The sequence below is a fragment of the Pan troglodytes genome, chromosome 7 (assembly GCF_028858775.2).
Source record: "Pan troglodytes isolate AG18354 chromosome 7, NHGRI_mPanTro3-v2.0_pri, whole genome shotgun sequence".
NCBI classification, from domain to species: Eukaryota; Metazoa; Chordata; class Mammalia; order Primates; family Hominidae; genus Pan; species Pan troglodytes.
Window position 1 is genome coordinate 26,273,966 of NC_072405.2, and position 15,437 is coordinate 26,289,402.

A 15,437-nucleotide genomic window follows, 5' to 3' on the forward strand; every position below is an offset into this window, starting at 1 on the left:
GATAACGATCATAGCTCACTGCCTCCTTGAATTCCTGGGCTCAAGGGATCCTCCTGCCTCAGCCCCCTGACTGTCTAGGACTGGAGGCACATGCCACTGTGCCTGACTCATTTTTAAAATTTTTTTTAGACACGGGGTCTCACCAACTTGTCTGGGCTGGTCTTGAATTCCTGGGCTCAAGCATTCCTCCTGCCTCCGCCTTCCAAAGTGCTGGAGTTACAGGCATGAGCCACTGCAGCTAGCCTGATTTTTCTTTCCCACTGTTTTCCATTGCAAATGCTAGATCTTTGATAAGGAACTTTTGCCAGTAAAAGTGGTTTAGTGAGATGGGTCCAGAATTAAAACTAATTTAGTACCATAGCTTATGTGATAATTTGCATATTTAATGTGTATTTTTGTGAAAACATTTTTATAGCCTGTTGACAATTTTATTCACCTAAATCTACTCAAGAGTAGACTATAAATTCAGTGTATTTGGAGTTTTCGTAAACTATAGTTGTTAACTTATAAAAACTTGTTTTCATTGGTAAGGAATAAAAAACTGCCTGAAGAGGAGGTGGAAAGCAGTAGGACACCATGGTTATATGAACAAGAAGGTGAAGTAGAGAAACCATTTATCAAGACTGGATTTGCAGTGTCTGTAGAAAAATCTACAAGTAGTAACCGCAAAAATCAATTAGATACAAACGGAAGAAGACGCCAGTTTGATGAAGAATCACTGGAAAGCTTTAGCAGTATGCCTGATCCAGTAGATCCAATAACAGTGACTAAAACATTCAAGACAAGAAAAGCGTCTGCACAGGCCAGCCTGGCATCTAAAGATAAAACTCCCAAGTCAAAAAGTAAGAAGAGGAATTCTACTCAGCTGAAAAGCAGAGTTAAAAACATCAGTAAGTGTTGAAATTTGTTGAATGTTGATCAGTGTAAATGTTGGTAATCTTACTTTGACATGTTGACATGTATATAGTTTCAGTAAGGCTAGATGTGCAGGTGCTGTTCTAGACTTAGTTGAACAGTCATTTTTAGTTACCTTTATATATATAATTTTTTTTTACAAAATAATATTCGAAATAGGGTTTAATTTTCTGGATTAATGTTGTAAAACATGGCATTTATTTTTTATACTTCTTAAAGCTTCAATTTTGTAGATTATTGAAAAATTGCCAAATGGCCACGTTTACTATTTTTTTTCTTTTGCTATTGTATCGGATCCTGCATCCAACTCTTTGGTCATGACTTTTAGATGGATTCTTGATTGATTCGTTTAAAGAATAGTGGGCTTCTAAATACATTGCAGTTTTTGAATATCATATGATAAAACCAGTTTTAAAACAGGCTGGCTTAAGTCCTTCTGGAAGTAAACTCATATTTTACTCAGTCTTGCCATTGAGTGTCATATTAAAGTTGTTAAAAAAATTTTTTTTAAATTTTCTTTATGGTGTTAGTCATACCTCTTACAAAAATAGGTTTTCTGTGATTTTTGAATTATTTACTGAAGTGTAGTACTAGGTTAAAAATAGTTTCATTAGCTAAAATCTGCGGTGTTACAGCTGAAGGATATTCTTTGTATGTTTGCAAAGGATGGGCTATGGCCTTGAAAGGTTGTTCTGAGTTTAAGGAGATAGTATTTGGTGCTTAAGGCTAGTTGCGGTGGCTCATGCCTGTAATCCCAGCACTTTGGGAGGCTGAGGCAGGTGGATCACCTGAGAGCAGGAGTTTGAGACCAGCCTGGCCAACATGGTGAAACCCCATCTCTACTAAAAGTACAAAAATTAGCCGGGCGTGGTGGGCGTGCCTGTAATCCAGCTACTAAGGAGGCTGAGACACAAGAATCGCTTGAACCTGGGAGGCAGAGGTTGCAGTGAGCCAACATCATGCCCCTGTACTCCCAGCCTGGGTGACAGAGCAAGTCTCTGTCAGAAAAAAAAAAAAAAAAAAAATTGGTGTTTAAGAACAAAGTATTCTAGGCTTATAATCAGGAAAGTTTGAAATGCATTGCACACTGCTAACTCCCTTTCTTGGAAGTTCACAACACATACAAGTATAGTAAATGCCCTGAGAAATCCTGTAGTAAGAAAATACACTTGTAAACTTTGGCAACCTTCATCTTAATCACTTTTGGATAATGAAACCTTAGAAAACTCTAATGAAAACCACAGATACAAGAGAATATTGGCACATTTAAAAAAATTTCAGTAATTCATCTATCCTTGAAGTCCTTGGCTCCTACCTTGAACCCCATGTGAAGAATCTGACGGATGGTTTAAAAAGCAAGTTTGAACAGGAGTGAAAGGGGTGACATTTTTCTTAGCATACACATTATCAGCCTTGAAGTAATTTTCTGGTTATAAAGGTTTAGGAGAAGCTGGTTTATTTAGTAAATTAATTGGTAATCTGAAGCTATTCAGAAAGTTACTGCGCTTTTCCAAGATTACTGTTGTTGCTACCAGAGAAGATTTAAGTAGATAATGGCCATTTAGAGACAGGGCCGTTAGGCAACTCAGAACTTTCTATTTCCTAGGGCTTTGCCCTCACAGAGATGCTCTTTGTCATATAAATAAATGAAGAAAAGCTGACATTTTAAATTTCAGCATTGTCTCATTCAGATAGTTAATTTGAATCTGATAGGGCAATACTTCATAAACTTGAGTTTCACATGAATCTCCTTAGGAATACAGTTTAAGTGCAGACTCTGATTCATTTGACTTGGAAGGGACTTGAGAGTCTGCCTTCCTAACAGACTCTCTTGTGTTGCCAGTATTGGTCTGTGGACTACACTTCAAGTAGCAGATTTTACAGGAACCTTAGCTAATTTATGGCTATGACCACCTAACCCTAGAAATATTGGTATGTTTTAATTTTTCTGAAACCCCTTTATTCTGGGGAATTACTTTTCCAAATATATAATTCAGCCTTTTAACTTCAAGACAAAGATTGACATTCTGATCTTTGTGCTCTTGTCCTTCATATTGAAGTATAAAAATACCTGCTGGAAATGTACAGTCACATTTGCTCAACAAGCATTCAAGACCACCTGTCAGTGAGTGCCCCACTTTAAGGCACACACACACACACACACACACACACACACACACACACACACACAAATAAAAGGCTTGATAGCAGAATCAAACTATACATAGCAGAGCCGAAGTGATATGGGGTAAAATCAAATTAGCTCAATCCTTGCTATTCAAACTCTGAACTGTGGACAAGCAGCATTACATCATCTGGGATATTATTAGAAATGCGTGCTTTTGGGCCTCACCTTATGCCAACTAAATCAGTATGTATTTTTCTTCAGTATGCATTTTGGCAAGATTTTTGGTATGAAGATATGTACGTGAAAGTCTGAAAAGTACTGAACTAGAACACTGGTTTATGTGGTTTTTGTTCCTTTTGTGCTATAAGAATGGTCAAGATTTGTTAGAAAAAAGGATTTTTACTGTATCTTTAACCTCCACCTCCCGGGTTCAAGCAATTCTCCTGCCTCATCCTCCCGAGTAGCTGGGATTACAGGCATGTGCCACCACACCCGGCTAATTTTGTGTTTTTAGTAGAGACGGGGTTTCTCCATGTTGGTCAGGCTAGTCTTGAACTCCTGATCTCAGGTGATCCACCCCCATTGGCCTCCGGAAGTGGTGGGATTACAGGTGTGAGCCACAGCGCCCGACCGATTTTTATTATATCTTAAAGGAAGTGGTAAATAGAGGTGGGTGGGGAAAAGTTTAGAAAGCCTTTCAAATTGTTACTACAATAAGAAAAGTATAGAGTGGGGAACAAGCAGGATGAGAGGAATTGGGAACGGATATGACAGATATTTCAGCATAGTGGGAATTACACTGCTGTCTTGAGAGATATGGTACAGCCAGTTATACTGCCCCATACTTACTAGACTGATCCAAATATATATGTGTTTTTTGTGCATGTTGACATTCTTTCAGAAGTAGCTCGATAAATCTCATATAACTTTGTTTCCCATGATGGTAATGTGTTTTAATCCTTAGAAGGTCTTTATATATGAAAATAGATATTGCATATGAGGTAAGAATATATAAATTATGTAATAATCGTATTTTAAACTTGAGTTCAGACTTAGACCTTATGAGTTGAAGGTGATTTCCTGCCTTACTGAGTTTTTCTGTTATCAGACCTATAATTTGTTTACACTATACTCTTCTGATATTATTAGAGAGTAGTAGCCAAGATTTTCTTCACTCTTTTTTTGGAAAATTGGATAGAACTGTTAAGGTACTGCCTTCTGGGTTCTTACTGTCCTTGAATCTTTTCATTTCTTCCTTCTTCCCTTTCCTGTTGCACACTAATGAAGATGGACATGAAATGGATGTGAAACATTAGGCAAGGCAAGGCCTGACAGATTTGGCTGGTAAACAACCAGTAAACTTTTTGAATTTAGACAGTTATTAATTACTTAGGCAGAGAAAAAAGTAGTCCAAGGTGCCATTTCTCTGTGCCCCTTGTCTCACACTTGAAAAGAGTGACACCGAAATAAAAGGGGCTAGCTAACGATTGTCCCTTGAATGGTGGGACACCCTGTTGCTGAGGAATCATTGTTATACTGCAGCTAAGCCTGTTTAGTCTGCAAATGTACCCTACAAGGTTGAGGAAGAAAGGTCTCATGTTTCATTAGAACCTGAGAGGAGATGGGAAACTCTCCTGACAGAAGCATCCTGGGGCAAGAGAGAGGTGAGTGGAAAACGTCCATCCATACAGCAACTTCTCACAAGCCTCTCTTGTCCATGTTCCAGGATGATTCCGTGGCCTTCTGCCAAGACAGCTTGCACTGTGATTCAGACCTTAACCTCTCTGCGCTCTTTGGACATGTGCAAGGTCTCCAGAGTGCCATGGCTGATCTGTTTCCCTTCAGTGGAGGCTCAAGTAGAAGTACTGTTTCTTCTACTAATGTCACCCCCTCATGCTGAGAAAAACAGAATGAGAAAGGGAAAGAGTGGTGAAGTGGCATAGGCGATAACATCCTTATCTCTCATCAGTCACACATTAGTACCTTAACTTTGGAAATGTAGCCTTTGATGTTTTTAATTTGGGACTCATATATAAAACCATAGTTTTTTTTTTCTCTTTTCATAGCATCTTAATAATTATAGCCTACTTCTCTTCACAGTTTCAGCTATTTTGGAGGATGACTGTATGTATTCCTTTTTAAAGTACCTATTGGGACTACCCACTGAGAATTTTGTATATGCCACATTACATGCATTTTAATTTTGATTAAAATTTATTCATCACTTTTCATGTGATACAGTAACAGCATTTAAATGTTTAATTTCACTTATATAAATGTTCATGTTAGAATAACATACTTAAAATCTTTTTCTTTAGATCATTGTATGTTATTAAATGAGCAATAGTACTACCAGTCATGTCATTTTACATATTGCTTTTGGCACTCATACTCTTTATTGCTGGTTTTATATTAAGATCAATAATAATCAAGAGGTCTCTCTTTTCAGTAAATTTCATGCAGACTCGGTGGCAGAGGCTAAACTTTAGTTTGAGAGACCAGTGAAAAAACCTGGAACCTAAAGTTGAGATGATGAAGTCTTACATAATGGCCTTGGAAATAGAGAGGGAGGGCTGAATCTAGATGGGATATCACAGATAATAAATTGACAATATTTGGGAAAATTATTTGTTGTTAGTAGACCTGTGCGGTGATCTGGAAGATGCAAGCAAGGCTTTAGGGTCTGCTGGCTTTTTCCTAGAGTGTCAGGAGCATGGTCAGATCTCCATGCTTCTTGGAGAAAGCTATGTTGGAGGAGATCCTTGCAATTCCTCCTATTATTGACCCTTCCCCTTACCCCCAAGAGTAGCAGTGTTTTGCTACTGCAAGCTACTAGTTGGCAGAAAGGTTATTGAGTAAGTAGGTGGCAGTCTTCCTTAACCCTGTACATGGGAGAGCATTAGTCTTTGCAGCTGAAGAGACTAAGCAGTAGAGAAGATTCCTCTCATTGTCTTGATGAGGGACTGACAGCTTGCTAGCGAAAATGTTGCTTGACCACAGGAATGAGACTTCCATGCACCCTCATCTTGCCATTATTAAAGCTATCCAGCATTTGGGTCCAGCCTTAAGAGAAGGTGAGAGTCATGACTAGGCTAGTGAATATAACAGTGCATATAAAAGGGACCTAGTTACCAGGGAGAAAACAGAAGTAGACCACTGAAAGAGGCAAAACCTAGTGAAAATAGAATTATTGAACAAAATATTGAACAAATACACTTGAACAAAATAATAAGGGCACATAAGCAGATTGAATTATAACAAATTCTTTAGAGCTAGAAAAAAATGACATTAAGTTTTAATGTTTAGATTATTTGAAAAAGAGGACACGTGCTATTAAGTTCCAAATTACGGGCCTAGAAAATCAAGGGGAAGAATTATGTCATTAAATGGAATGAAAGTACTAACAGATAAAATCAAGAGAAGATGATTAGAGGCTTACAAGAAGTTCTGAAGGGGAAAATAAAAAACCAGGTGGACAAGCAATAACTAAATAATAGATGGGATGAAGAAAGACTTGAGACTGCAGATCAGAACAGCTGGCTATTGTCTAGCCAGGAGAGAAGTGAGGGAAACACACAAACACCTATGCAGAGTCTGGCAAAATCCCTGAATTCCAAGGAAAAAGTAAAAATCCTCTAAGCTTCCACATGAAAGACCAAGTTGCATACAAAGAAAAAGAACCAAACCGACACCAGGCAATCTTCCTTACCACACAAGCAGAAGTAGAAAAAAGTGGAATGACGCTACACAGTTGACAAAGAACTGCAACTCAGGAACCTTGTACTCAGCCAAGGGACCCTCCACATGTCAGAATGAAAAGGAGATACTAGTTTATCCTGTCTGAGGAAAACTAAAGAAACAACCTATGAATCAAAATAGAGACCTTTATACAGGGGAAGATAAAGAAGACAGAGAACAGTTTAATAAAGAAAACAGTAGATCAGTCTCACTAATATAAATTCAAAAGTAAAAATAAAATATTAGCAAATTGAATCTGCCATTGTATCAAAAGAATTCTAGACTGTCAACACTAGAGTTTATTTCAGACATGTAATGATGATTTGTTACCAGGAAATCTGTCAACATAATTTATTCTATCAAAGGGACAAATAATCATAGAAGCTATTCTCATGAGAATTTGAAGTAAAATGGGTATAAGAAGGCAGTTATGCCTGTAATCCCAGCACTTTGGGAGGGCGAGGCAGTTGGATTGCTTGAGCCTGGTAGGTGGAGGTTGCAATGAGCCAAGACTGTGTCACTGTACTTGAGCCTGGGCAACAGAATGAGACTCAGTCTCAAAAGACTGAGCAGTAATTTGAGTGTAATAAAGACTGTTAGCCAGTGTACATCATTGTAAATGAAAGTACTCCAGAGATATTTCTATCTCAATTAGGAACTAAACAGGGATTCCTTCTGTCCCACCATCATTATTTACCATTATTTGGGAAGTATTAGGTCAAATAATTGGAATTATAATGGTAATAAATATTGGAAAAGGAAGGAAGCAAGTTTTATGTGTCTTTTCTAGTGGCATTTTTGTATACTAAGAAAGCCCAAGAGATACTGGAAAGTAGCTCCTAGAGTTACAAGGTAAACTGTTAAAGTGGCTGGTTATGGAATAAGTGTGTGAATATTTTTCTCTGTTGTAATATCCAGTAGCATGAAAGTGGAGAGGAACGCTCTTCTCATAGTAGTCCTCTAAGTGTTTGAGTGGGGGGTATGAAATGTAAGGAACAAATTTAACAAGGAAAGTACTAGGTCTATAAAAAGCTATGAAGTATTTTTGAAGAACATCAGAAAGATTGAACAAATATAAAAACATAACCATGTTCTTAAGATGGAAAAGATGGAAATGCGTAAGATTATTAAATACCATTTCTCCTGAGATTAATACATACTTTTAATTTGATTCCATTTTGAGTCCCCAGAGATTGTTTTTAAAATTGAAAACAAAAAACAACAAAGCTTATGTGGAAGGACAGATGCCCAAGAATAGTCAAGAAAAAAGTGAAGCTAGTGGGACTTGCCTTAGCAGATATTTGATCATCCTGTATAACTTGTGTTTCTAAATGAATAAAAATGGCATTGGAATAGCTAAGTTGAACACATAAATGTCCAAAAGTAAAACCCCAAATATTGGAATTTAATATATTGACCGACGTGTATTTTAATTCAGTGGAAAGAGGGTAGCTATAGCCACCTATCCATGTGGAACAAAAAAAAAAAAAAAGGAATTTCTACCTTGTATATATACCAAAATATTTTAAAAACTTGAAAATTTTATAGAATATATGTATAACCTATCAGTGGGTAAGACCTTTTAAACCAAGTCATGTCACATAAAAGATAACAATAAGAAAGGCAAATGTATTTGACTACTCTCCCTCTATAATGGATATCTGTATATATCGGATGTGATTCTTATGTCTCCTAATATTAAAAATTGCTAACTTGGAATTCTAGTAGAGATTTGGGGTCATGTAAGGTCTGCCATATACTTCGAATTGGAATATACTCATTAAGATGAGTATCAAAGAACAGTGAAGGTTAGATTTATTACTGTTAGCTCATGCTTCCAAAGGGTATTGCAAAGATACCTCCAAGACATATTTACTGTTTTGTATTCTATTTATACCAGGCCTTCCTAGCATTGTAAATTGAGTTACCTGTACTGTTACACAATGGAAACCGATTTCCCTTTTAGTTTGAGTTAGTTGCAACTGATAACAGTTGTCACTTTTTTTACTCAAGGGTATGAAAGTGCCAGTATGTCTAGCACATGTGAACCTTGCAAAAGTAGGAACAGACATTCAGCCCAGACTGAAGAGCCTGTTCAAGCAAAAGTATTCAGCAGAAAGAATCATGAGCAACTGGAAAAAATAATAAAATGTAATAGGTCTACAGAAATATCTTCAGGTATGTTCTTTTTTGGTTTGCATTAATATAAGGAGGTTTTCAGCTTAGATTTGAAAAGCTATAATAAAGCAGGTTTTAAAATTGGTGTTTCACACATATCTATCATGTGGAAGGTTTTATAGCGGAAATTATAGTACACATTCCTTGATACTGAAAAATAAAAACTGAAAATATTTTGTGTTATACTATTTAATAGTTTTGGACACATTTTAATAAAATTCTAAACAAAGGATAGTTACAATTGTGGAACTCTTCATTTCAAATTCTGAAAATCTTATCTGATTAAGAATTAGATATGAAATCATGTCATCTCCTGCTTCAGTCCTTTGGCTCACTGTGCCTACAGGATAAAGTCTGAATGCCTTCATGGAACGTACATGGCCATCAGGGATTTGGTTCCTTCCTGCCTCTCCAGACTCATTTCTCAACACACTCTGCCTTGAACTTTTTTCTTTCTGTGGCACTGAACTGGAGTTTTTGTATAGCTATCACATTCTTTCTTACCTTGGTAGCTGTTCTTCTATGTCAAGTCCTTTCTGCCTTTTTTGTAAGTTCATTTCTCTGCTGGACTCTTAATACAATTTTAATTCTGAAACTCCATTCTAATCCAAGCTAGGATAGTTTCCCCTTTCTCCTGTTTTCCTTGTAGCTTGTGTAAACCTATTTTGTTGCCTTAATCACATTATTATAGTATTTCCCTGTTTGTCACTTTTTTGAGTCCCTTGGCAGCAGATAAAAGCACCAGTAGTTTCCTAATTTGTAAAGAGCATCTCAAAGAAATATGGAGAGAGAGAGGCAATAACATGACATTAGACTATAGTGGATAGACCTTAATCTAGTAGCTTTCATTGACATTAGTATAAAATGCATGCGTTTTTTGTTTAAAAATGATAACAGCAGCTATCTTTTGTACCATGCTCCATTATTTTCAAATTACCAACAAATCTCATTTGAGCCTCGTAATGCTGAGTTGGTTTTATTTCCATTTTTCAGAGGAAACATGGTCAAAGAGGGAACTTTTTTTTGTTTTGTTTTTCAGTACTCATAAAGGCTCGGTAATGTAAACTGGTACAACTTTCCTGGAAAGCTTCAGAAGTCATGCCCTTAATCCAGTAATTGTACTTGTAGTAATCCATCCTAAGAAGACCAAAGGGGAAAAAAAAAAAGACATTAAGATTTAGTGTTGTCTCAACAGTATGGTTTCAACTATGTATAAACAAAAATTTGAATGCAAAAAGGCTGGAAGAAAATGCATCAAAATGTTAATAGTGGTTTTATCATCTTTAAACTCATAATGAGCATTTATCATTTTGTAATCAGAAAAGAAACATCACATTTGTTTGCATTTTGAAATGAATTTCTCAAGCTTACATTGCTAGGAAATGGTAAAGCTGAACTTAGAAGCTGGGCTTCTGTTAAGTCTGTGTTCCTTTCTGCAAAAATATCAGTCCTATTCTTCTGAACCCGGAATTTTACTAAAATTTTATAATTTTCATCTCCTTTTACTCTCTACCAAATAGTGATATCTTCAAAAAATAAACAGTCCGGTAGAGGTCGAAGAAGGACACTAAACTGAAAGTCTTAATAAACTGAGTATCAATTACTTAAATAATAATTGGACATAGTACTTCAGGCCCTATTACTGTTACTTAGTGAAATATAATGATTGAATTTTGGTGAATTAAAAAATGTTTGAATATATAAATATACACAAGTGTACATATTTACATTCTGAAAAGATTAAAAAAAAATTTTTTTTTGAGACCGAGTCTCGCTCTGTCATCCAGGCTGGAGTGCAGTGGTGCGACCTCGGCTCACTGCAACCTCTGCCTCCCGGGTTCAAGCGATTCTCCTGCCTCAGCCCACTGAGTAGCTGGGACTACAGGTGCGTGCCACCACGCCCGGCTAATTTTTTGTATTTTTAGTAGAGACAGGGTTTCACTGTGTTAGCCAGGATGGTCTCAATCTCCTGACCTCGTGATCCGCCCGCCTCGGCCTCCCAAAGTGCTGGGATTGCAGGCATGAGCCACCATGCCCAGCCCTGAAAAGATTTATTTTTAGTTTTAATCATTACCCTAAAATTCCTTATAGCATGTAAGGCATGTTACTTTTTGTAACTGTACTCATAACATATGATTATTAGAGTATAGCGTAATATGACTGCTAGTATTAAATTACGCAGTCGTCTTCTCCCGTGGGTGTTGTGGGAGGTTCACCTTGATGTGTATGCTTCTAAAAATGAATGATAGAAGTTTATTATGATAGTCATCATCGGTCGCCTTAATATACGTTTATAGCAAACCTTTTGAGATTTTTTTTCTTGAGATTATTTTTAAGTAGAGCGTAAGCCTTAGTTCAGGCAAACAATTTTAAAGAAATTCGCTTATTTCTTTTTTTCATTCACTTATTCATGTTATAGACCCTGTCTTTACTACTCATACACATTTTATGTTCATCCTTATGTCTGCCCTTTCCTACAGCACATGCTAGGAGAATACTACAGCAGTCTAACAGAAATGCATGCAATGAAGCGCCAGGTAACAATCTGCGTAGTTTTGGTGTCCACTTTTTGTTAATTTTTTCCCATTGGTCCTAAAGGTTTTATTGTTCTGGTTTTTTTCTTTTTTAAATTTAGCTTAGAGTATATATGTTATGTGACTATTGTAAAAGATAATTTATATTCATAAAATTCTGAACCCATTCATTTATAATTCTTGGTAAAATTGGCTGCTTTTGTTTTCATATTCTGTTAGTGTATGTAACCTAACACATTCATAAGGGTAACAGAAACCTTTTTTATGGTTTAGTACTTGATTTGAGGTTATTTTGTACTTCTTCAAAGCATTAGTATTTCTTAGACCTGGAAATATAGTTACTTTTATAGTTTATCTTTCCTTTTCAGTCAGCATCTTAGAAAAGTCATCAAACAAAACAATGATTACATGCAAAGACGTGATAAATAAAGATCATGGAAATTACAAAGATTCCCAAATACTATTTTAGTCTCTAATATAAGTATTCTCATTAAATGTGGTTCTTTGTGTTTTAGAGTTGTAAATATTTTTTTTAACTCCTCTTGCAGCTTTACATGAATGAAAAGTAAAAGCCAGTTTGAATGGAACCTTTAGGGGAATCTAAAGATACAAAACAAGGATCCAGAACTGACAAAGCTGAACATATATCAGTGGCACTTTGAAAATAAAGAACTCTGAAAATAGAATATAAAAACAAGATGGAATTAGAGAAACCTGATTAAGATTAGGGATTTTTCCAGCCAAAGCTAATAAATTTCAGTTCAGGAGGAGAAACTGGCATAAACTTTCCACCTCTTGACTGCAGAAGTGGTGGGGGAATGAAGCTTGTGTTTAAATGGCATATTCATTATTTGAGAATAATTTAATTTTTAATGATACGCAATTTAGATTGATAATTTTATCACATACAGAGGTATTAAATATGTCATTAAACAGTTATAGCTTTGAAATGAATTTTTTTAATTAAGTATGATTAAACTGCAATATAGTATATAAGATAAAAGTTTGCATATCAAAATTCTTTTTACCTGGATTTTTCCCATTAGAAGAGATTGCTTACAGAGATAGTTTTGGTTCCTGCTTATTATAATAAGTGTCATTTTTGTGATAGTTCATACCTTAAAACTACTAGAACTTTAGTGTATCACTTGATTTTATACCTGTAACTGAGGCAAAATAGGGAAGTTGCATATTTATTGTTACATATAATTAATATATTTTTCTATTGATACCTTATATTAGTAATGTTATTATTTCATGCTTGTGGAAATTGAGACCTGAAGATATTATTAGCCAAGTAGTGGAAAATTTTTCTATTAGAGCACATTCTTTTTCCATTTTCTTATTCCTCTCACAAAAATGAGTTTTTATGATCTTGTATACTTATTTGAAAGCGCAATGTATTAAGATACTCAACATTTTAAATGGATACCTTTGAGTGTAATAATTTTGTGTTATCAACAAGTAAATTTAGCCGAATTGTAGCTAAATAATAGAGTGATGCCTAGATTCTGTGAAACTGAAAACTTCAGTTGGGTCACTTGCCTGCTCCAATATACACTGAGTATGTAAATAAGACACAATGGTGAAATTGACCTATTATGTTAGGTTACAGATTTGGTTACTCATCATCACAGCACTTTTCTGTGTGATGTATGAGATTTGATAATTAGTAGACTATACTGGATAGACCTTAATCTAGTAGCTTTCATTGGCAGCATTCAGTTTATTCTTTTTAACATTAACAAAATATACAAACTTCCTTTTCTGTAATGAAGTCCATATTAGCAAAAGCAAAAAAGAAATTAGCACTTAGCTTATTTCTAAGTGTTGAAAGATTTTCACTGATTTTTCCTATAAAATGTATAATATTTTCTGTATATTTTATATGATCAGAAATAAACATGGTTCTTAGTAATGCTAGGTAATGTTATTCATTAAAGTTTCATTTTTAGTATAAAATGCATATCTTGATATTTTAAGATTTTATTTATCTTGGTAATATTAAGCTTCTTTTCTACTTCAAAAGCTCTGAAATAGAATTGTCTAAAATAGAATTTTTAGATAATTTAAAGCTGAGAGTAATGATACTAGCTAATAAAAGTTGTCATGAAGGTACTTCATCAATATTAACTTTCTGGTCTTTTATGTATTCCAGAAACTGGGAGTGATTTTTCCATGTTTGAAGCTTTGCGAGATACTATTTATTCTGAAGTAGCTACATTAATTTCTCAAAATGAATCTCGTCCACATTTTCTTATTGAACTCTTCCATGAGCTACAGCTACTAAACACAGACTACTTGAGACAGAGGGCTTTATATGCATTGCAGGTATCTGGTACCTAACATAATTTTTCCTACCCTATTATCACCTTCTTCATGATTGTCTCTGGTTGCTGTCTTAGACTGAAGCATGTGCCATATGAATTTTCATCTGTTCTCTATGTGCTTTCTTGACATTTTATTTAAAATTTTTGTATAGCTTAAGTAGCATTAAAGTATTTTTTTTGAGTACTTTTTCAGTGTTTTGTCTACTTCGTCACACTTAACCTGTGAGGGTAGAAACAGTACATTTTTCCTTCCATCTGCTTTTATTTTTGAATCTGTAATATAAATGAATGATTAAGCATGTATGTTTTATATAAATGATGATCTTATTTTCTTATTTAGGACATAGTATCCAGACATATTTCTGAGAGCCATGAAAAAGGAGAAAATGTAAAGTCAGTAAACTCTGGTACTTGGATAGCATCAAACTCAGAACTTACTCCTAGTGAGAGCCTTGCTACTACTGATGATGTAAGCTGATAATGATTAGTGAATTGTAGATATAATTTTAGTGTGCAGTAAATAAAAGTTAAATAGATTATTGTCAAATTGTAGGTAGACCTAATATATTTGATTTTCAGCTTTTTTTAAAACTTGGGTATAATGTGTTATTTTATTTTGAGGGTGAGATATAATATGCAATCAAAATATGGTAGCAAACACCAAAAATTATGTATGTATGATAGATTATGAGGTCTGAGATAGCCATATTTATATTGTTATTACCCAGTATAGGGGCTGACTCTTAAAGGACATTTACAAATGTATGTTGTATTTATTTAAGACATTCAGTAAAACAGCTATCAGATTATAGTAAAAACACTTGAATGAATAAATACAGGATAAATCAGGTCTTTGGGTTAAAAAAAAAAAAAAAAAGCCTAGACAAAAGTCTTCCAGGAAAAAAATTGCAATTTAATGTAGTAAAAAGGACCTGGAAATGGAGAAGAGTGCTAAGGAGAATGGTATAAATTCAGTAAAGCTGTGTCCTCCAAATAGCACTTAGCACATCGTTGATTGAATAACAGTGACAGAACTGCTAGTATACTGAGGAGATAATGTGCTAGGTGTTTGGGAATCACCTATTTCAAGGTTCAGGCCTTGATTTTATTGTAAAATATTTCATGTGGTCGTGGGATAGCAAATACATTCCTTTTTTATGACAACTCTAGCACCTAGAGATACATGGGTAAGAGTTCCGTAGTTGATTAGCAAATATCAGCTATAGGTAGAGAGTTGGAATTTACTGTTTCTGCCTTTTGTTGAAGTGTTAATACTAAGTTTTTTCTGAAGCCAGTGTTTTCTCAAAGGATTGTCTTGCCTTTTCAGATACAGTAATTTCTGAGTTTTTCTGAATTTTTGCTCTTTAACTTCTACTCGTGTTTAAAATAATAACTTCCCCGGCTCATCTTTTCTGTTTAAAATGTTTTCCCACTGGACTCTGACTCCTTTAGTACTATAACATAAACCTGTGTCTAAAAACTACATGGTTTTAATTAACTTTGCAATGTGAAATGTAAATTAGTGTCAGTCAGTGTTTGCTCCTTTGGATTGTTATAACTAATTGAAAATTGTGTATTCCTTTTTGTGGGAAATGAAATGCGACCTGCTTGAAT

General features: G+C 35.1%; 1 protein-coding gene across 50 annotated transcripts in view; it reads left to right on the forward strand.

The window, feature by feature from the left end:
* PCM1 (pericentriolar material 1) overlaps positions 1-15,437 on the forward strand; it is a 103,593-nt gene that overhangs the window by 48,781 nt on the left and 39,375 nt on the right. For 22 of the 50 annotated variants that reach the window (XM_063816210.1, XM_063816214.1, XM_063816208.1 and 19 more), the window contains 5 exons: positions 532-890; positions 8,795-8,959; positions 11,440-11,496; positions 13,652-13,824; positions 14,164-14,292. In XM_063816210.1, coding sequence (XP_063672280.1) covers positions 532-890; positions 8,795-8,959; positions 11,440-11,496; positions 13,652-13,824; positions 14,164-14,292 — 883 coding nt within the window. The remainder of the gene's footprint in view (positions 1-531; positions 891-8,794; positions 8,960-11,439; positions 11,497-13,651; positions 13,825-14,163; positions 14,293-15,437) is intronic. The other 28 variants (XM_063816218.1, XM_063816223.1, XM_063816216.1 and 25 more) reach the window with 2 other exon arrangements.